Source organism: Mauremys mutica, chromosome 24 (genome assembly GCF_020497125.1).
Source record: "Mauremys mutica isolate MM-2020 ecotype Southern chromosome 24, ASM2049712v1, whole genome shotgun sequence".
NCBI classification, from domain to species: domain Eukaryota; kingdom Metazoa; phylum Chordata; order Testudines; family Geoemydidae; genus Mauremys; species Mauremys mutica.
The window spans coordinates 8,192,289-8,207,787 of NC_059095.1; the positions used below are offsets into that span (position 1 = coordinate 8,192,289).

The 15,499-nt window shown below is 52.9% G+C and overlaps 1 protein-coding gene across 2 annotated transcripts; it reads left to right on the top strand.

The window, feature by feature from the left end:
• The first annotated feature begins 5,200 nt into the window (after window positions 1-5,200).
• LOC123355982 (perilipin-3-like) lies at window positions 5,201-13,070 on the top strand. Of its 2 annotated transcripts, none has more exons than XM_044998881.1 (8): window positions 5,201-5,287; window positions 6,644-6,709; window positions 7,657-7,852; window positions 8,460-8,542; window positions 9,053-9,317; window positions 11,524-11,723; window positions 11,856-11,984; window positions 12,087-13,070. In XM_044998881.1, the coding sequence occupies exons 2-8, from the start codon at window positions 6,659-6,661 to the stop codon at window positions 12,444-12,446; spliced, it is 1,284 nt and encodes a 427-aa protein (XP_044854816.1). In that variant the 5' UTR covers window positions 5,201-5,287; window positions 6,644-6,658; the 3' UTR covers window positions 12,447-13,070. The 2 variants fall into 2 exon arrangements, with proteins under 2 accessions (XP_044854816.1, XP_044854817.1); XM_044998882.1 differs by having other exon boundaries at window positions 12,090-13,070.
• Window positions 13,071-15,499: the final 2,429 nt, after the last annotated feature.

A 15,499-nucleotide genomic window follows, 5' to 3' on the forward strand; every position in this document is an offset into this window, starting at 1 on the left:
TGTCTGGTCGCCCTAGAGAACGGAGAGGAGCATCCAAGGGTTGTCAGAGCCCTTTCTTCTCCTCAGAGCTAGGATGGGCCGTAGCAACACAGCAATAGGAATAATGGGTAATAATAGAGCAGTTGTACTTCTGCTCCAAACACAGTCCCCACCCCACCGGCGCTTGACAGCATGATCGGATCGCTGCCTAAAGCAGCCTTCCAGTGACTCAGGATTGAAAGCAGATGCAGAGAGGGGTAGATCCTTTCAGACCCTAAAAGCAAGGGTCCTATCTCCTGAACTAGGTGTCATTTTAGCCAAGGGGTGAGGGGATTGTTCTGATCGGTCAAAGAAAACGAAAGAATCAAAGTGTGCTGGTTTGTCATCTGGGATGGATGTTCGGAGCTGCACGGGCATCACTTTAGTACCGGGGAACTAACCATTCTTTAGCTTGCGCTGAATTGATCCCCACTCCAAGTTCGCTGGAGGTCCCGGCGCCGCAATGCCGTCACTGCTCCTGGCAAGGATTGCATGCTCGTTCAAGGGCTCTGTAGCTAGACGCCAGTTGGATTCCTCTCTAGAGTTACAGCCTAGTGAAGGTGCAGCAGCCTGCATCATTTTTACAAGCGGCGTCTCCACAACTGCGGTTCCCATTTCTATCGACTGCTGTCGTTTTCACTAGCCAGACTATCCACTTAGACCCAGATCTACTTTGGCACCTAGCTCCCATTGATTTCAACACCGCAGTACCTATGAAGCTCCGCACTTTGCTGTCCTAAACCACCGTATAGTGTTGCTGCGAGCTGTTAAACAGCTGCTGTGTTCCACCTCAGAGATGGCTGCATTGCATTAGTGGTCGAGGTGATCCTGGAGTGATCCTCTGTAAAGCACCTTAGGGCAGAAGGTGCGGTAGACGTGCTCCGTGTTTTACTTTCATTCTCCTAGTGGAAAATACTCCAAGTTCAGCTGATGCCGTAGCAGAGGAGGGAAGACTTCAAGGAAGAGGCTATCTGGCTTTCCTGTTGGACTGTGAACTAGGCCTGTGTGGCACTGAACTTTACCCAGCGTTTATCTGCCCCGTCACACGGTGAATGCATTGGGGTGCGCAACTTTTTCTAAACTTTCTCCGCCTGTTCCATGACATCAGCCTCAGTCCCAGCTTGTGATATGAACGGAGGTTGAGGAAGTGCAGGGAATTTCATAGAAGCAGGACCAAGTAAACCAAGACCGTCCCTGACAGGGGTTTGTCCAACCTGTTCTTTAAAACCCCCAGTGATGGGGATTCCACACCCTCCCTTGGAATCCTATTCCAGTGTAGATAAAAAGTTTTTCCTAACATCTAACCGAAATCTCCCTTGCTGCAGATTAAGCCCATTACTTCTGTGAAAGCAGAATGAATTATATTGTAAAAATAAGACTGGATTAAAGAAATGCTGGATGTACCTTTAAGCAGGAATAAGGAATGTTGAAATACAGGTGTCAGGAAGAGAAACATTAAGGCATAAACAATGAGTCCACTTAAGCTAATGGTGGAACATTAACCGGAGATTGGTAAAAGTTAGTGAGGAAATTCACTATATATGTCTAGCCTCAGGTAAACGTGTCAGTTCTGCCTTCTTTGTCCTCTTGTTAAGTTTGCGCCCTTTTTATCGGTATAAAATAAGGTAGTGTGGGTCTTGCAGGGGGCTCACATTATCTGGGTGTTTAGCAGAGCGCCGTGCTAATTAACACTGTCCTGAGTCTGACTGTGACACTTCTTGTCCTGAACATGAACATGGACAACAACTGATCTCCATCCTCTTTGTACCAGCCCTTAGCATATGTGCAGACTAGTATCAGGTCCCCTGTCCGGTCTCCTTTTCTCAACACTAAACACAGCCAGTTTTTTTAAACTTTCCTCATCGGACAGGTTTTCTGACCCGTTTCTCCTTTTGGCTGATCTCCTCTGGACTCGCTCCAGTTTATCCACATCTTGGCACATTTAGCCCTAGTTCATTCAGGGCCAGGAGCAGTGGCTGAGTGGTTAAAGCCCCTGGCTACCTTCCTGCCGGTTGCGGATTTGAGTCTGGCGTGATCTCCCCACCTCCAGTTCACCCAGCTGCCAAATGGGTTAGGGCAGGTGGGCAAAGGGGGTTGGATGTGACCTCTCCTGTGTCCCACTGGCTGCAAAACTGGCACTGAGCCATTGGCCCAGGGGCACTTTGATTTTCTGAGCCGAGTCCCCTGTGTGCTGCTTCGGAGAGAAGCTAAACTGAACGCAGGGAAGGAGAGCAACAGGCAGCTCAACCAGGAAGCGGCGCAGCGGGTCTTGCTGTGACTTGTCCTTTGACCTAATTTAGTATCTCCCTTCCCTGGGAGCTCAGCACCCCCATCTCCATAGGAGCCCGTCTAGTCCCCCCTGATCAGATTAACATTAGCCCCTTTCCCACAAGAGAATGGGGATGCACCTTCAGTCCAGGCCTGACATCACAGCTCGGGACAACAGAGGTCAAGGCTCAATGCAGCTTTCTAAACCCAGACCCGATGCTGCTGCCTAACCGGTGGAGTGGCAATTATAACAACAAGCCCTTCCTCTGATAGCACCTTTCATCCACAGCTCTCCAACCAGGCAGGTCAGTATCATTAGTCCCATTTTACAGATGGGGAAATTGAGGCACCGAGCAGGGAACTGACTTGCCCCAGGTCACCCAGCAGGCCCGTGGCACAGGCAGGAAGGTCTCCTGAGTTCCAGCCCAGTGCCCTCTCCACTAGGCCATAAGAGGAAGGATGCCCAGGAGGGGTGGCTTTGTCTAAACAGCCATCTGGCTACAGAGAACTGTCTCAGCTCAGCTCATTCTTTACATGGATTCCGAGTCACTGCGCCGCCAGACGCAGCCGGAGAGAATCCCCTGGGGCCTGGGTTAATTCCACCCCACCCCTCGAGCGTTGAGCTCTTCACCAGCTCACACTCCACCCCCACCCTGAGCCCGAGGCTCAGGGCCCGATCTGCAGAGAGGCCGAGCACCGCAGCGTTATCATTAGCAGTCCAAGGTGCAGCTCAGGCCCTTAGAAGGGGGGAGGGGGAATGATTCAGCCACAAAACACTCCCCGAGGGGCTAATTCGGGGGCTTGATTGCAGGAAACAAGGCACTTCCCTTGGCTTCAGTGGGAGCCACTCTGACCCCCAGCAGTTTTACTTTGGCGTCTGCTCTGATTCTGCCTCCGCTCCCCTTAGAGGGGCGACACGGCAGGAGGCCGACCCGTGGCCTGTCACTGGGCTAGGCATTAACAGCAGCTCCGCCACGCCATGCCATGGCAGCTGAGCCAGAGGATCCTTCCCTGGCAAGAGACCGTCCGAAGCTGCCAGGCTCTGGAGCCAAGCCAAACCAGGGCCTGGACGTCGCATCTCGCTGCATGACCGTCTGCAACGCCGGCACCCATGAGCCCCCCTGCTCTGAGCTCTCTGCTAACCAGCCTGCCTCTCCCCGGGGCCGCGGGCTCAAACGGGCCTGAACCAAAAAGCGCCGGCGGGGGGGGGCCCATGACCGGGCTCCATGCAGCCGAGCGCGGAACTGGGGCACTGGCGGAGGTTGTGCTGGTGTATTAATGGGATGTACAGTAGGGATCAGCCCGCACCACACAGTGTGTCGTCCTGTCCCCGCCCCACGGCAGCTGTGGCCCATCCCAAATGACTGGGCGAGACCCTGGCCCAGGGGGTGCAGAGGGAGAGCTGGGCCTGTGATTAACACCCCCACACCCACACCCCGCAGCCTCCAGGCACAGAGCAGTTTGTCAGCCTCACGTGCACCAGAGTGAAGCTGGATAAGACCCAGACCCACATAATACCAGCAACCCCCCTCCCCCCAGAGACCCCTGGCAGCATCATTCCCTCCTACACCCCCCAGATGCTAGACACCTCCCTCTCCCCGACCATCCCCTCCCCCTGCCAGATTCTCCTCCTCCTCCCACCCAACATCCTCCATCTCACCTCCCCAAGGCTGTCTCGGCCAGCTCCCCTCCCCCTGAATTTTGATTCCCCCCCAGCTCCCCTCCCCAAGGCCGCACACCCAGCAGACCTCCTCACCCCCAGCTGCCCTCAGTGCCAGGCTGGCGGAGGGGCAGGGGGTTGTGGCTCCAGGCTGCAGCCAGCCCAGGAGGAGACAAAACAGTCCCTGCCCATCACCCTGGGGCCCCTAGCCAGGACATGCCCCCTCCTAGTTAGCAACCTGGGAAGGTTTGGTTGGTTCTGACGATCCCCTAGGATCTCCCCTAGGTCAGGGATGCTGCTGGCCCAAGAACCAACCAAGGGGTCAATCAGAGGTGCCCCATTCGATAAGCTCCGTGTGGGTTTGCAGCACCCACCACTGCTGCCAGTTGGAGAGGAGAGCAACCCCCCACCCCAGCCCCCTGGGGCCACCCTCTGAAGACTCCTCAAAACCAGGGGTATTGGACAGGCCACTCCCCCGTCAGGGTCCCTTTGGGCAGCGTTCCTCCACCTTTTCCATGCCAGGAACCAGCTTGCTGCCTTTCTAAACCACGTCAGGACAATCTCAGGGACCAGCACTGGCCCACGGACGGGTCGCTGAGAAACACTGGCCTAGGAAGCCATCAAAGCACTAGGCTCTAGCGGTTAGAGCAGGGAACCCAAAGATTCAGGACCTCTCCCCTATTTTCCACCCTCTGCCACTGACTTACTCTCTGACCTTGAGGCAAGTCACACCCCCTCTCTGCCTCAGTTTCCCCCCATGTAATATGATCATGGCAACTCTGGCCTGTCTCCATGGGGGGGTTAATTTGTATTTGTAAAGCCCTTTGAGATGAAAGACACTAGACACGCTGATTATTACTGTAGACACAAGGTGGGACCCACAAGGCTACCCCAGCGCATGCAATTGTTTCTAGGGCTATTTAGCAACAGCAGGAGGCCTCTGTATTGTCTACTCCTGTGAGAGCACCAGAGCTACCATAAATCCTAGATAGCCACCACCCTCTAAAACAGACCAGCCCCAGGAGCTGTAATGACACACTCACTTTTCACACCAACGACCAAGGTCTGATCCTTCTTCTTTCCTCCACCCCAGCAACCCAGGAGGGCGGGACTTTAGTCTCCAAACCTGGGCTGGAGTGGGACTCACATGTGACCCAGGAGGATCCATTTCCAATGCAATTTGCTACGGATCCCCACCCACAGGCCAGGCCAGCCCTCCTCAATCAGGGTGGGAGGTTCTGGTTGCCTCCCTGAGCTGGGCGGGTCTCAGCGCTGGTATATAAAGGCTGGGCAGGGAGCAGCGCTCATGCAGCATCTAGTCTGGAGTTGTGGAGGAGACAGGTAAGGGCTTGCAATGGTCTCAGCCTTTCTAGGGGGTGGCGGCGGCTTCTTTCCAAGTTATAATTAACTGTAATTTGAGTGTGTCAAACTCTAGGCTTGTTTGCTTCCCTGATAAGCGCTTGGCAAATAGACGCTGACTGCTTTAGCTTTCTTCTTTTCTTGTTGTGCCAGGCAGTTTGCCTGTAACATCTTTGCTAAGGGACTAACTTGCTGTCTGGGAGCTCCCAGATTGGCCTGTAACGGGCTGGGTTGTGCAGCTGATGGCCTAGCACAGAGGAGATTTATTTTAAGTGCTGGGTTCTTCCCCCCCCCCCCTTCCTTTATAGGGTTAGGGGTGAGTCTCCTAACTAACTGGAGTCTCAGCTGTAGGCTTAAACACCTTCACCCCCTGTAACAGGCATCTTCCTCCAGGAGGATTCAAATCAAACTGGCAGAGGAGAAACTGGTCCCCCATGGTAGTGTGAACTCCCAACTTACTCAGTAGTTAGTGGTTTCTCATGTTAGAGCTCTGGGGTCTCAGCTTTGAGAGGTTCACCTCTGAACAGCCAGCTTTTAGCCCTGCCAAGTCCCGGCTAGAGGAGGGGGAAACTCCAAACTGACCCCCCCCCCCAGGGAGTCTCTTTGCCTGCTGTGTTTGGAGCCAGTTGTCTCGTGATTGAGTCTGACTCATGGCTTGTTTGAGTGCTCGGAGGCTGGCAATGCTACTACAACCACTATCCTTGTGGCTTCCTTCCAGGATCTGTCTCCTGCTCTGCCCTGGAGCTGGGAGTGGGGCAGGCTCTTAGCTCTCCCATCGGAGCTAGGCTGCCTGAACCAGCTGTTGTGAGCCCTGCTCTAACGCCAATCAAATGGCTGGGAGGTGTGGTGGGGCTGGCTCCCCCCTTATGGGGGACTGCGGGTTATGGGGCTAGCTGAGAATTCCTCTAACAATCCTCCACTGACTGCCCCAGTGCTGGTCGGAGCAGTGACCCTGACTCCACTTAGTGGCTGGCAACTGAAAACGAAAACGGTGACACAACCCTAGCAAAGCAGGAGGTGTCGAAACAGCAATGAGCTGTCTGGGGCGAAGGCCGCTGCTACTTATAGCAGCAGGGGCCTTGGCAGCAGCTTGTTTTGCAATCCAGACTGGAAGGTCTGGGGTGTGTAAACGCAATCAGTGCCTGCTGCCTCCGGGCCCAGGGGATCTGGAGTGACGTTACTCAATGCATTGTGCCGCTGAATCCCCCAGGGCCCAACACAATGGAATGAGCTCTCTCTGCTGACCTCTGAGCCCTCTTTATGGCACTAGAATTGACTCAAGCTTTATCTTCAAGGCTGGCAGATTAACTAGTGAGTTTCTATATCCCTTCTAATCAGCTTCACGGATCCACCATGGCTTCTAATGACCCCAGTGCTGCTTCCCCAAAGGATGAGGAGCAGGAGGTAGGTACATGCTGGGGGCTCTTTTTGGTGGGCTACTGGCCTCAGCTAGGAACCTGGTGCTGGGCCCCTTGGCCTAGAAGTCAGTGGTGGCCGCACTGCGGCTTCTTGAGCCTCCTTCACCTGAACAAACAGGGAGCCGAGGGGCTTCTCTGAACAGTACTGCACTAGTCTAACGTTGGGTGTCAGTGTAAACCACTGTAGCTAAACTAGTGTGAAGCTGTATGGGGCTACTGCCGTGGTCTAGGAGTGCCTTCATCTAATGGAAATTATTCTTTATTGGCTTAATGTAACTCAAAGTAACCCCACTCTCTGAATGTGCCCACACGTTTGCATTGGCTTAGCTATAGAGTGACTTCATTTTTATTGGTGCCACTTTCTCCTGTTGATCTCAGGCTTGAGTGTCTGCTTCCCACTCAGGCAGCAGGCCTCTCTCCTGGGTTTCTGGAGCTGGGAGGGGTACGATGTGGCCAGATCTGCACTAGACACTTTGCTACAACTATCACTCAAGAGGGTGGGGAAAACCCACAGCCCTGAGCCATGCAGTTCTACCTACCTAACTCCTGTGTGGACAGAGCTATGTCTACCTTCTCCTGTTGACCTAGCTACTGCCTCTTGTGGCGGACAGCAGAAGCTGTTGTCACCATAGTAGTGTCTCAGTAATTAAGTGTGAACCTGCTCTGGTGAAGAGACTTTTTTCTTCCCTTTCTGGGCTTGTTCTTTACTGGGCCTGGTCTCTCAAATGGCAAATGTGGCAACAGGATGCTGAATCTAAGTACTCCTGGCAGTAGAGGGGAGGACTTGACCAAGCTAGAAGTGGTGAGAGTAGATGACCCTCTGAGAACAACTGACAGACCCCAGCTACCAATGGCAGGGCCATGACCCTGCTTGGTAGGGGAGACTGCATGGTAGCCCTCACCCTGTCTACCTTCCTGCCTTCTCTCCCCTAGAACATAGCAAACCGGGTGGCCAACCTGCCCTTCGTCAGCTCTGCCTATGACATGGTCTCCACGGCCTACACCTCCACCAAAGAGAGCTACCCCTATGTCAAATCTGTCTGTGATGTGGCAGAGAAAGGCATGAAGACCATGGCCGCAGCTGCGGTCAGTGGCGCCCAGCCGATCCTGAGCAAACTTGAGCCGCAGAGTGAGTTACTGTGGGGGTACATGCAGGGGTGGCATGGCCTATGTGAAGGGCACCATGCTCTGACCTCCTTCCCAGGGTGCCCAGCAAAGAGCCTTGTGCCCTGCCAGAGGGAGGAGTCAGGCTGGTGACATCAGAAGCCATTGGCTGGCTAAAGAACCTCTCCCGCTTCCATAGAGGAACATAACCTACTCCCCAGGCCACTGCCACCTCCATAAACCCTCCAGCTGGAGCTTTCAGTGTCCACAGAACCCTTGGGTGACAGTGTCCGCTTCTGGAGGGGAGCATAGCATGGAGCAACCTCGTACTGTCTAAGCTGCCTAAGCTTGGAGCTGTGCAGATGGGTAGGATTCCTGCATCTGCCAATTCTCCACCGCCACAGCATCCAAGTATAATGGAGCTGGTCCAGTTCTCAACCCATTCCAAGCTGTTGCAAATCAGCTCACCCTTGTGCCTACTGAGCAAAGTCTTTCCTCTGACTTCTGCCGCCCCTTCAGAGTCCTCATGCAGCCAGTTCTCTAGCTTCATGAACTCGAGCTTTCACAGCTTCCAGAACTTGCTGTAACAGCAGGGGCTCCTCACATGAGACACTAAACTAGTATTCTTACAGTCTCCTCAGCAAATGAGTATGCATGCAGGGGGCTGGACAAGCTGGAAGAGAAGCTGCCAATCCTTCAACAGCCAACAGACAAGGTAACCACCTCTCTGCTTCGAAGCCTTTGTACAGGCAAGGGGAGCAGTGACTTTGGCTTATCCGCCCAAGCGGGAGTTTAGCAACAAGCAGTAAAATTTAACAAGGAGCAGAGCTACATGGGGCAGGAAAAACATGGCTTGAGCCGCTGCAGCGGCTCAGTGTGGGGCAGAAATGCTCCATTTGCTCATGGGATGATCATGGCCAGTCTGAACTGCTGCCCCTGCTGTCGCACAAGGCAGAGATCCTGACACTAGTGCAAACCTTACGGCAGTCATGCTGTGCGACAGCACACTGGACACTTGCTCTGATGTAGCTCTGCACAATGCAAATGTTTCTAATATAGTTGGGGCCCTGAAGGAATTTTTTTTAAACTTGAGGTGGGGGTAGAGAAACCTAGGTGCTTCCCTCCCCATTGTCCAAGGGGAAGACAACCTCCCATCCCCCTGCTCTGCAATATTCCAGCACTGGCTTGAGGTCTTATCTGAACTAATCGCTGACCTTCTATCTAGATTATCTCCAATACCAAAGACCTGGTGACAGCCACGGTGACTGGGGCAAAAGATGCCGTGAGCAACACCATGACCGGGATGGTGGATATGACCAAAGGGGCTGTCCAGGGGAGTGTGGAGCTGACCAGATCAGCAGTGACCAGTGGTGTGAACACAGTCATGGGCTCAGCAGTGGGCCAGATGGTGGTGAGCGGCATGGGTGCTGTGCTGGGCAAGTCAGAGGAGCTGGTGGATCACTACCTTCCTATGACTGATGAGGAACTAGGTGAGAAAGCAGCAGCTGCTCTTCTGTGCACTATAGAAGGAGATAGCAGGGGGGAGGTGGTGAAGAGACAAGCTGGGTCTGTCTGGCTAATGCCAGCTGGAGTTGGGTTCATGGCTTCAGCTGAAGCCATCCAGCCTACAAGGTTGGGGCTAACTTCCTGATGAGGTGCCCACAGTTAACACCTGGGAGAAACTACCACAGTCTTCATAATAGAAAGGTACAGAGGTTGTTCAGGGGCACCCTGCTAGCTTCCCTGGAAGATGCTTTTGCTGTGAGGTGGGAAGCACAGCTGGGGGGGACACTCCTCCCTCAATACCTGTAAGCCTCAGACCTGTTCCATACAGGGTGCTCTGAGCATGGAGAACCACTAGAAAGAGTCTGAGCTACAATCTAAGCAGGTGGCTAAACCAATCTCTGCCTCGGAGGCTTGTATCCCCTAACTGAAGGGGAGATGAATTGCTGAATCTCTTGGCATCCCCTGTTCCCTGGTGGCCACCTGACCAATGCATGGTCCCACTCTCCTATGTGGAGGTGTAACTCAAACAGATACAGCTGGGGCAAGGTTCCCTAAGGGCTAGAGCACTGGAGTAGGATTTGGCTGTCCAGTCTATTCCTGACTCTGCCCCTGGCCTGCCAGTGCCCTTCAGCAAATCCCTTCATGGCAGAGCCTTGTCCCAGTCTGTGAAACAAGGATGATGCATTGTCACCCTGTGATGGTCCCAGGGTACAATCTGGCCTGTTGAACAGTAGTGTCCCCTGAATTCTCTAGCCTGTGGTGCCTCTTCCCCTGCCTGACTGCCAAATGGCCACTCCTGGTCTGCGCATGCTGCCTTCAGCATGTAAATTCACCCTAGCGAGTGCTCTTCCAGCCCCTCATGAACTACAGACAGGGCAACACCTGCAAGTTCTTAGCCCAGCCTTGTTCCCCAGACACCTGCACCTTTGCAGGGCTCAGTATCTTCTGGGACTCTGCCAGCTCCTAGCTCATTTGGTCATTCCAACACTGGGAAATGATGCACTATCCTTGTTATCACAAAGTTCCTCCCACCCACTCTAATCCAAACACCCTAAGATTCGGGGGGGGGGTATAATCAGACAGGGAAGGCTCAGCCAGCCCCCCTCAGTTGCAGGGTTTTTGTGGGGAAGCTTTTTTGCTTTATGCCCCCAGGCAGGTTCCAGCATGGCTGAGAGTGGTATATGCTATTCAGATTCCTGGGTTCATCAGGAAACTCCCAAACTCCAGGCAGTTTCCTGATGAACCCAGGAATCTGAATAGCAAATACCACTCTCTCAGCCACCCCAGAACCCACATGCACCTTAAGGAAAAGCTGCTTTTTTCCCCCATGGTGGCTACATGGCTATGGCTGGCCCAGGGCTCCTCCAGTGCTATGAGCCCATGCAGGATGGGCAGGGGATCTCAGGTGCTCCAGCTGCAGGGGGATGTGTGGAAGGGGCAGAGCTGGGGGAGGGGGGCTAGCCTCCCCTGGGGGGGGGCTCTGCCTACTATCCATGGACAAGAGGAAACCCCACAATGGATGTTAAGTGACAAGGCATGACATCCAGAATTTATTACAAGAGAAATAAAAAGATTGGGGGTGGGAGACCCACCCCAGCCCTCCCTTAGTTCAGTGTCATCAGCAAGTTCCTGCAGGTCATGAGTGGAGATGGGAGGTGGAGCACTGCTCTGGAGGTCACTGTCTCCTATCATCCTTTTTCCCCCCTTTCTGTGGATTTACACCCTGTGGGGTGCAGTCTCCTGGGTATGTGAGGCTCAAACAGTGACAAGATATAAATTTCTCATGCACCCCCTCTCTGTTGGAGAAAGCTGTATGAGTTTATTTTAAAGCACTTGCTGGTGTGAGTCTGAGAAACTGGTTTGTGGGCATTGCCTGGAGTTGCAACTGTTCAGGGACAATCCTACAGTAGAAACTACACAGCTCAACAGGATGCTGCTATTCCACAGATTGAGGTTATCAAATGATGCCTCCGGCATGCTTTGGACAAAACATCACCTATATAAAAGTGAACATGGGGTACAGGGTGTCTGTCCCACCCCATAGATATGAAGTGGTACAGCAGCTTAGTACACTTTAGCTTGGTAACATGCTTAGGGTAGAGGCATTATCTCTTCTATAGAGAAGGTGCAGGCACCTCCCTTGCCATCTCCTCCACCTGGCACCACTAACCCTCCACTCTCTGCTTCCAGCTAAACTGGCCACCTCTGTGGAAGGCTTCGAAATGGCGTCTGTGGAGCAGCAGAAGCAGCAGCAGAGTTACTTCGTGCGCCTGGGCTCCCTGTCCACCAAGCTCCGCCACCGAGCCTACCAGCACTCCCTGGGCAAGCTGAGGCATGCCCGGCAGAGCACCCAAGAGGCTCTGTCCCAGCTCCACCAAACCATAGAACTGGTAGGAATGCAGCTGTGGGCCATGTGCACATGCCCCTGTACTCCCATGCAATGGCTTGGCACAAGCCAGGTAAAGTGGCCAACATGGCAAAGTCCCTTCCTGTGCTGATCCCAGATGTCTCTTCCCTTCCAGATTGAGCATGCCAAGCAGGGCGTTGATCAGAAGCTCCGTGATGGCCAGGAGAAGCTGCACCAGATGTGGTTGGAGTGGAGCCAAAAGCAGCCAAGTCCGAGTAAGGAGATGGGCTCGGTGCAGCCAGAGGTAGGTCATGAGAGGGTGACTCCAGTCTACAAGTAACCACTTGGTGTGGGGGGAAGTCTGGTGTCCCGACTGGCTTCTGACTCTACCCCTGATTGTTTGCAGCAGGTAGAGGAGCAGGCGCTGGTCATGTCCCGCAGCCTCACCCAGCAACTTCAGACCACATGCCTGACTCTGGTGTCCAGTCTGCAAGGCCTCCCTGCTGACCTCCAGGACAAGGCACAGCTGGTTCGTCACCATGTCGACGAACTACGTGCTTCATTCTCCGCTGCTGGCTCCTTCCATGACTTGACTGGCAGCGTCTTGGCCCAGAGCCGTGAACGAGTGACCAAGGCCCGCAAGCTGGTGGATGAGCTGATGGATCATGTGGTGCATAATGTCCCCCTTTCTTGGCTAGTGGGACCCTTTGCCCCGTCAGGCAAGCAGCAGGAGGAAGTGGAGATGGAGCAGTGTCCTGCAGATTGAGGACTCAGAAGAGGCTCTCCTAAGCATAGAGCTTCATTTGGGGCAGGGAGGGGTTATTAACTCATGCCACTTGTCACATCTAGCCTGGCTCTGTATCTAGATAGCAGCACTTGGTGTTCTGATACAAGTGCCTCAAGCCTGGCAGCCATCTTGCCTTGCTTAGGTTTGTTCTATTGCACTAAACACTTAGGATAAGTTTCTCCTCCCTGCATCTCACAGGTGTGGCTGTCTCCCAAACCTGCCTGTAGGCTGGGTCAGAGGCTTACCAGCAAAACTGACTCCCTTTGACTAGTCAAGTCACCCCCCCCCCCATGGGATCCAAGGCCCAGCTTTCAAGCAATGGTCAGGTTAAGTGTTCTACAAGCTGCTCCAGCCTTGAGGAGAGAGCAGCAGTCACTAAGTGCCACCAACAAACCACTAATCCAAGTCAAGCTGACTAGTTTAGGGTCTCTCCACTCAAGCAAGGAAATTGTTTTTGCTAAGAGATCAGTGCTCTAAGAGGGTGCCCAGGACTGCTGCTCTTTCTGGACTAGAATAATGGATCATGTAGGATTCCCTCCTGGCCCTGGCTCCTGTATCGGGTAAGAACATGTTGCTCACAATAAAGCTGTACTTGCATTGAAACAAAGGCTTCTGCTTGTTTTGATCTGAGTGAGATTCTTGGGCATGAAGGCCTGATTCTCCCTCCCTGGCATGTCTAGTGTTCTTGGAGCAGCTGTCCTGCATTGTTGGTGCACATGAGGGCCTTCCTCTGCAGAGGGTGGATTCTCACCTCCTACCAACAATCACCTCCCCAGGTTCTTGAGACTAGGAGTCTACCCTCATTGACTTCCTCAAGATCAGTGCTTCTGAGATGAACTAGGGCCTGGGGAGTTGCTGCCACTGCTCCTCATGGGCCCTCTGGCTACTCCTGGCTTTAGCTATGGAGGTAAAACTCTGAAGCCATTCTTGAAATGGCTGTAATCTGCGGTCAGCACAGGCCCTTCTGTCATACATGTTCCCCTTTCCCCAGAGATCTCTGCTTGGTGTGATGCTGTCTAACTTTACACTACCTTCCCCTTCCTGTAGCAGGCCTTGCCACTAACTCTGGGAGGACATTCAGACCACACCTAGTGACCTGAAATTCAACCTTCTGTCCTTCCTGCTGCACTTTCCTGACCTGTTCCATCTCCGGAGCAGTCTAGCTGGGGTACAGATGGCAGTGTAAATCCTAGGCCTCACACACCACCTGAGGGTGGTCTGTGCCACTGCAGTCCCACATCTTTACTGAACTTGAGGCAGTTAAATCTCTCAGATTTAACAGAACCACCCATTTGACTAGAGGTGGGCACATGACTGCTTTGGGACAAGACCTTCAGAGGACATCCACCAGAAAAAGCCAGGGCATACAGCTGCAAAGACTGGCCTGGTGTTAGGAGGCATAGGACCAGTCTGTTGGCCAGCTGTTGCTTTGAGGTCTGTCACTTGTCATAGCTGCTGGCATTGTTGGTAACAGTCTAGCCACTGGCAGATTCAATGGGTATTACAAGTAACAATTAGTCCAAGCTCCGGAGCTTGAAGGATTAAAATATTCCTCATCGCTTCCACACACACAGCTTGTCTTCCTCTAACTAGCCTGACTACACAGCCTCTGGTGCAAAACCAGCCTGCACCTAAAGTATCAGGCGTGTGTGGCCAAACTAAGGTTACACGGGCAACCAAATTCTCTCTACAGCTGAAATGTTAATGTACAGGGTCTGTAATGGCTTAGGGCAGTGCCTCACTTAAAGTTGCATTTAAGAGGGCAAGCTCTTGCCCTCTATCTGAGGGTAGATCTACCCCCTACATTTTCCATACAATGTGAGGACAGCCTGAAATTTTTTTTTTTAGGTAGTTAGACACATGGAGTCTCAATCTCCCAGACCCCTTCTTAGCTCTAAGAACTACCCGGACATCAAATGATGCCTGCAGTGAGTTTGATCTGTAATTTTGGGTGAGTTCTGTTCTCCCTTTTTGCTCAGTACCAGAGCATTCCAGGCTGCTTAGCTGAGGGAGACCGTGGCTTATGCCATCTAGGCTCTTCTAGGAAGCAGGAGTTCGTTAGAGCAGAAGCCCTGTCTGACAAGTCTAGTCAGCCTGAGCCTCTGAACAACTCAACCCATAAAGATTAGGATTGTCACAGCACCAGCTAAGAATGGCTGTACTGGGTCAGACCAAAAGTCCATCCAGCCCAGTATCCTGTCTACCAACAGTGGCCAATGCCAGGTGCCCCAGAGGGAGTGAACCTAACAGGCAATGATCTTTCTCCTGCCATCCATCTCCACCCTCTGACAAACAAACAGAGGCTAGGGCCACCCTTCCTTACCCATCCTGGCTAATAGCCATTAATGGACTTAACCTCCATGAATTTATCCAGTTATCTCTTAAACCCTGTTATAGTCCTAGCCTTCACAACCACCTCAGGCACAAATTGACTGTGCACTGTGTGAAGAAGAACTGCCTTCTATTTGATTTAAACCTGCTGCCTATTAATTTCATTTGGTGACCCCTAGTTCTTGTATTATGGAAACAAGTAAATAACTTTTTTCCTTATCTACTTTCTCCACATCACTCATCATTTGCTTTGCTGAAGAGCAGAAGGTGGGTGGGGGGCTGTGCTCCTGCACTCTACACCAGTCTCATGATTACCTCTGTAGTAACAGGTGCTGGTTTCTGGCACTGCAAAGCAACTACACCGGCTTACGCTGACTTAGGGTCCTCTCTGGAGTAGCTGCAGGCTTAGCAAAGAGCAGGAGTCCTGCACGTTCTCAGGGGTGCCCACCACCCTCTCGGACAAAATAGCTCTTGTGTGGCTGCTTAAAGGCTTTAGCTGCTCCTGAGCAGTTTAAGCTGAGCGAAAGCAAGGTCTACCACCACCATGGTCCCTCCTCTTCAGTACTTGTACTGCAGTGATACTAGGTGCTATCCAGACAAAAACATCTTTAACAAGCTGCTCAGCTGGGCATCTGGCAGTTTTCACAAAGAGCCGCCTGCTGCAAGAAAGCAGCCGTGGCTGGGTTGAAGATACTTTCTTA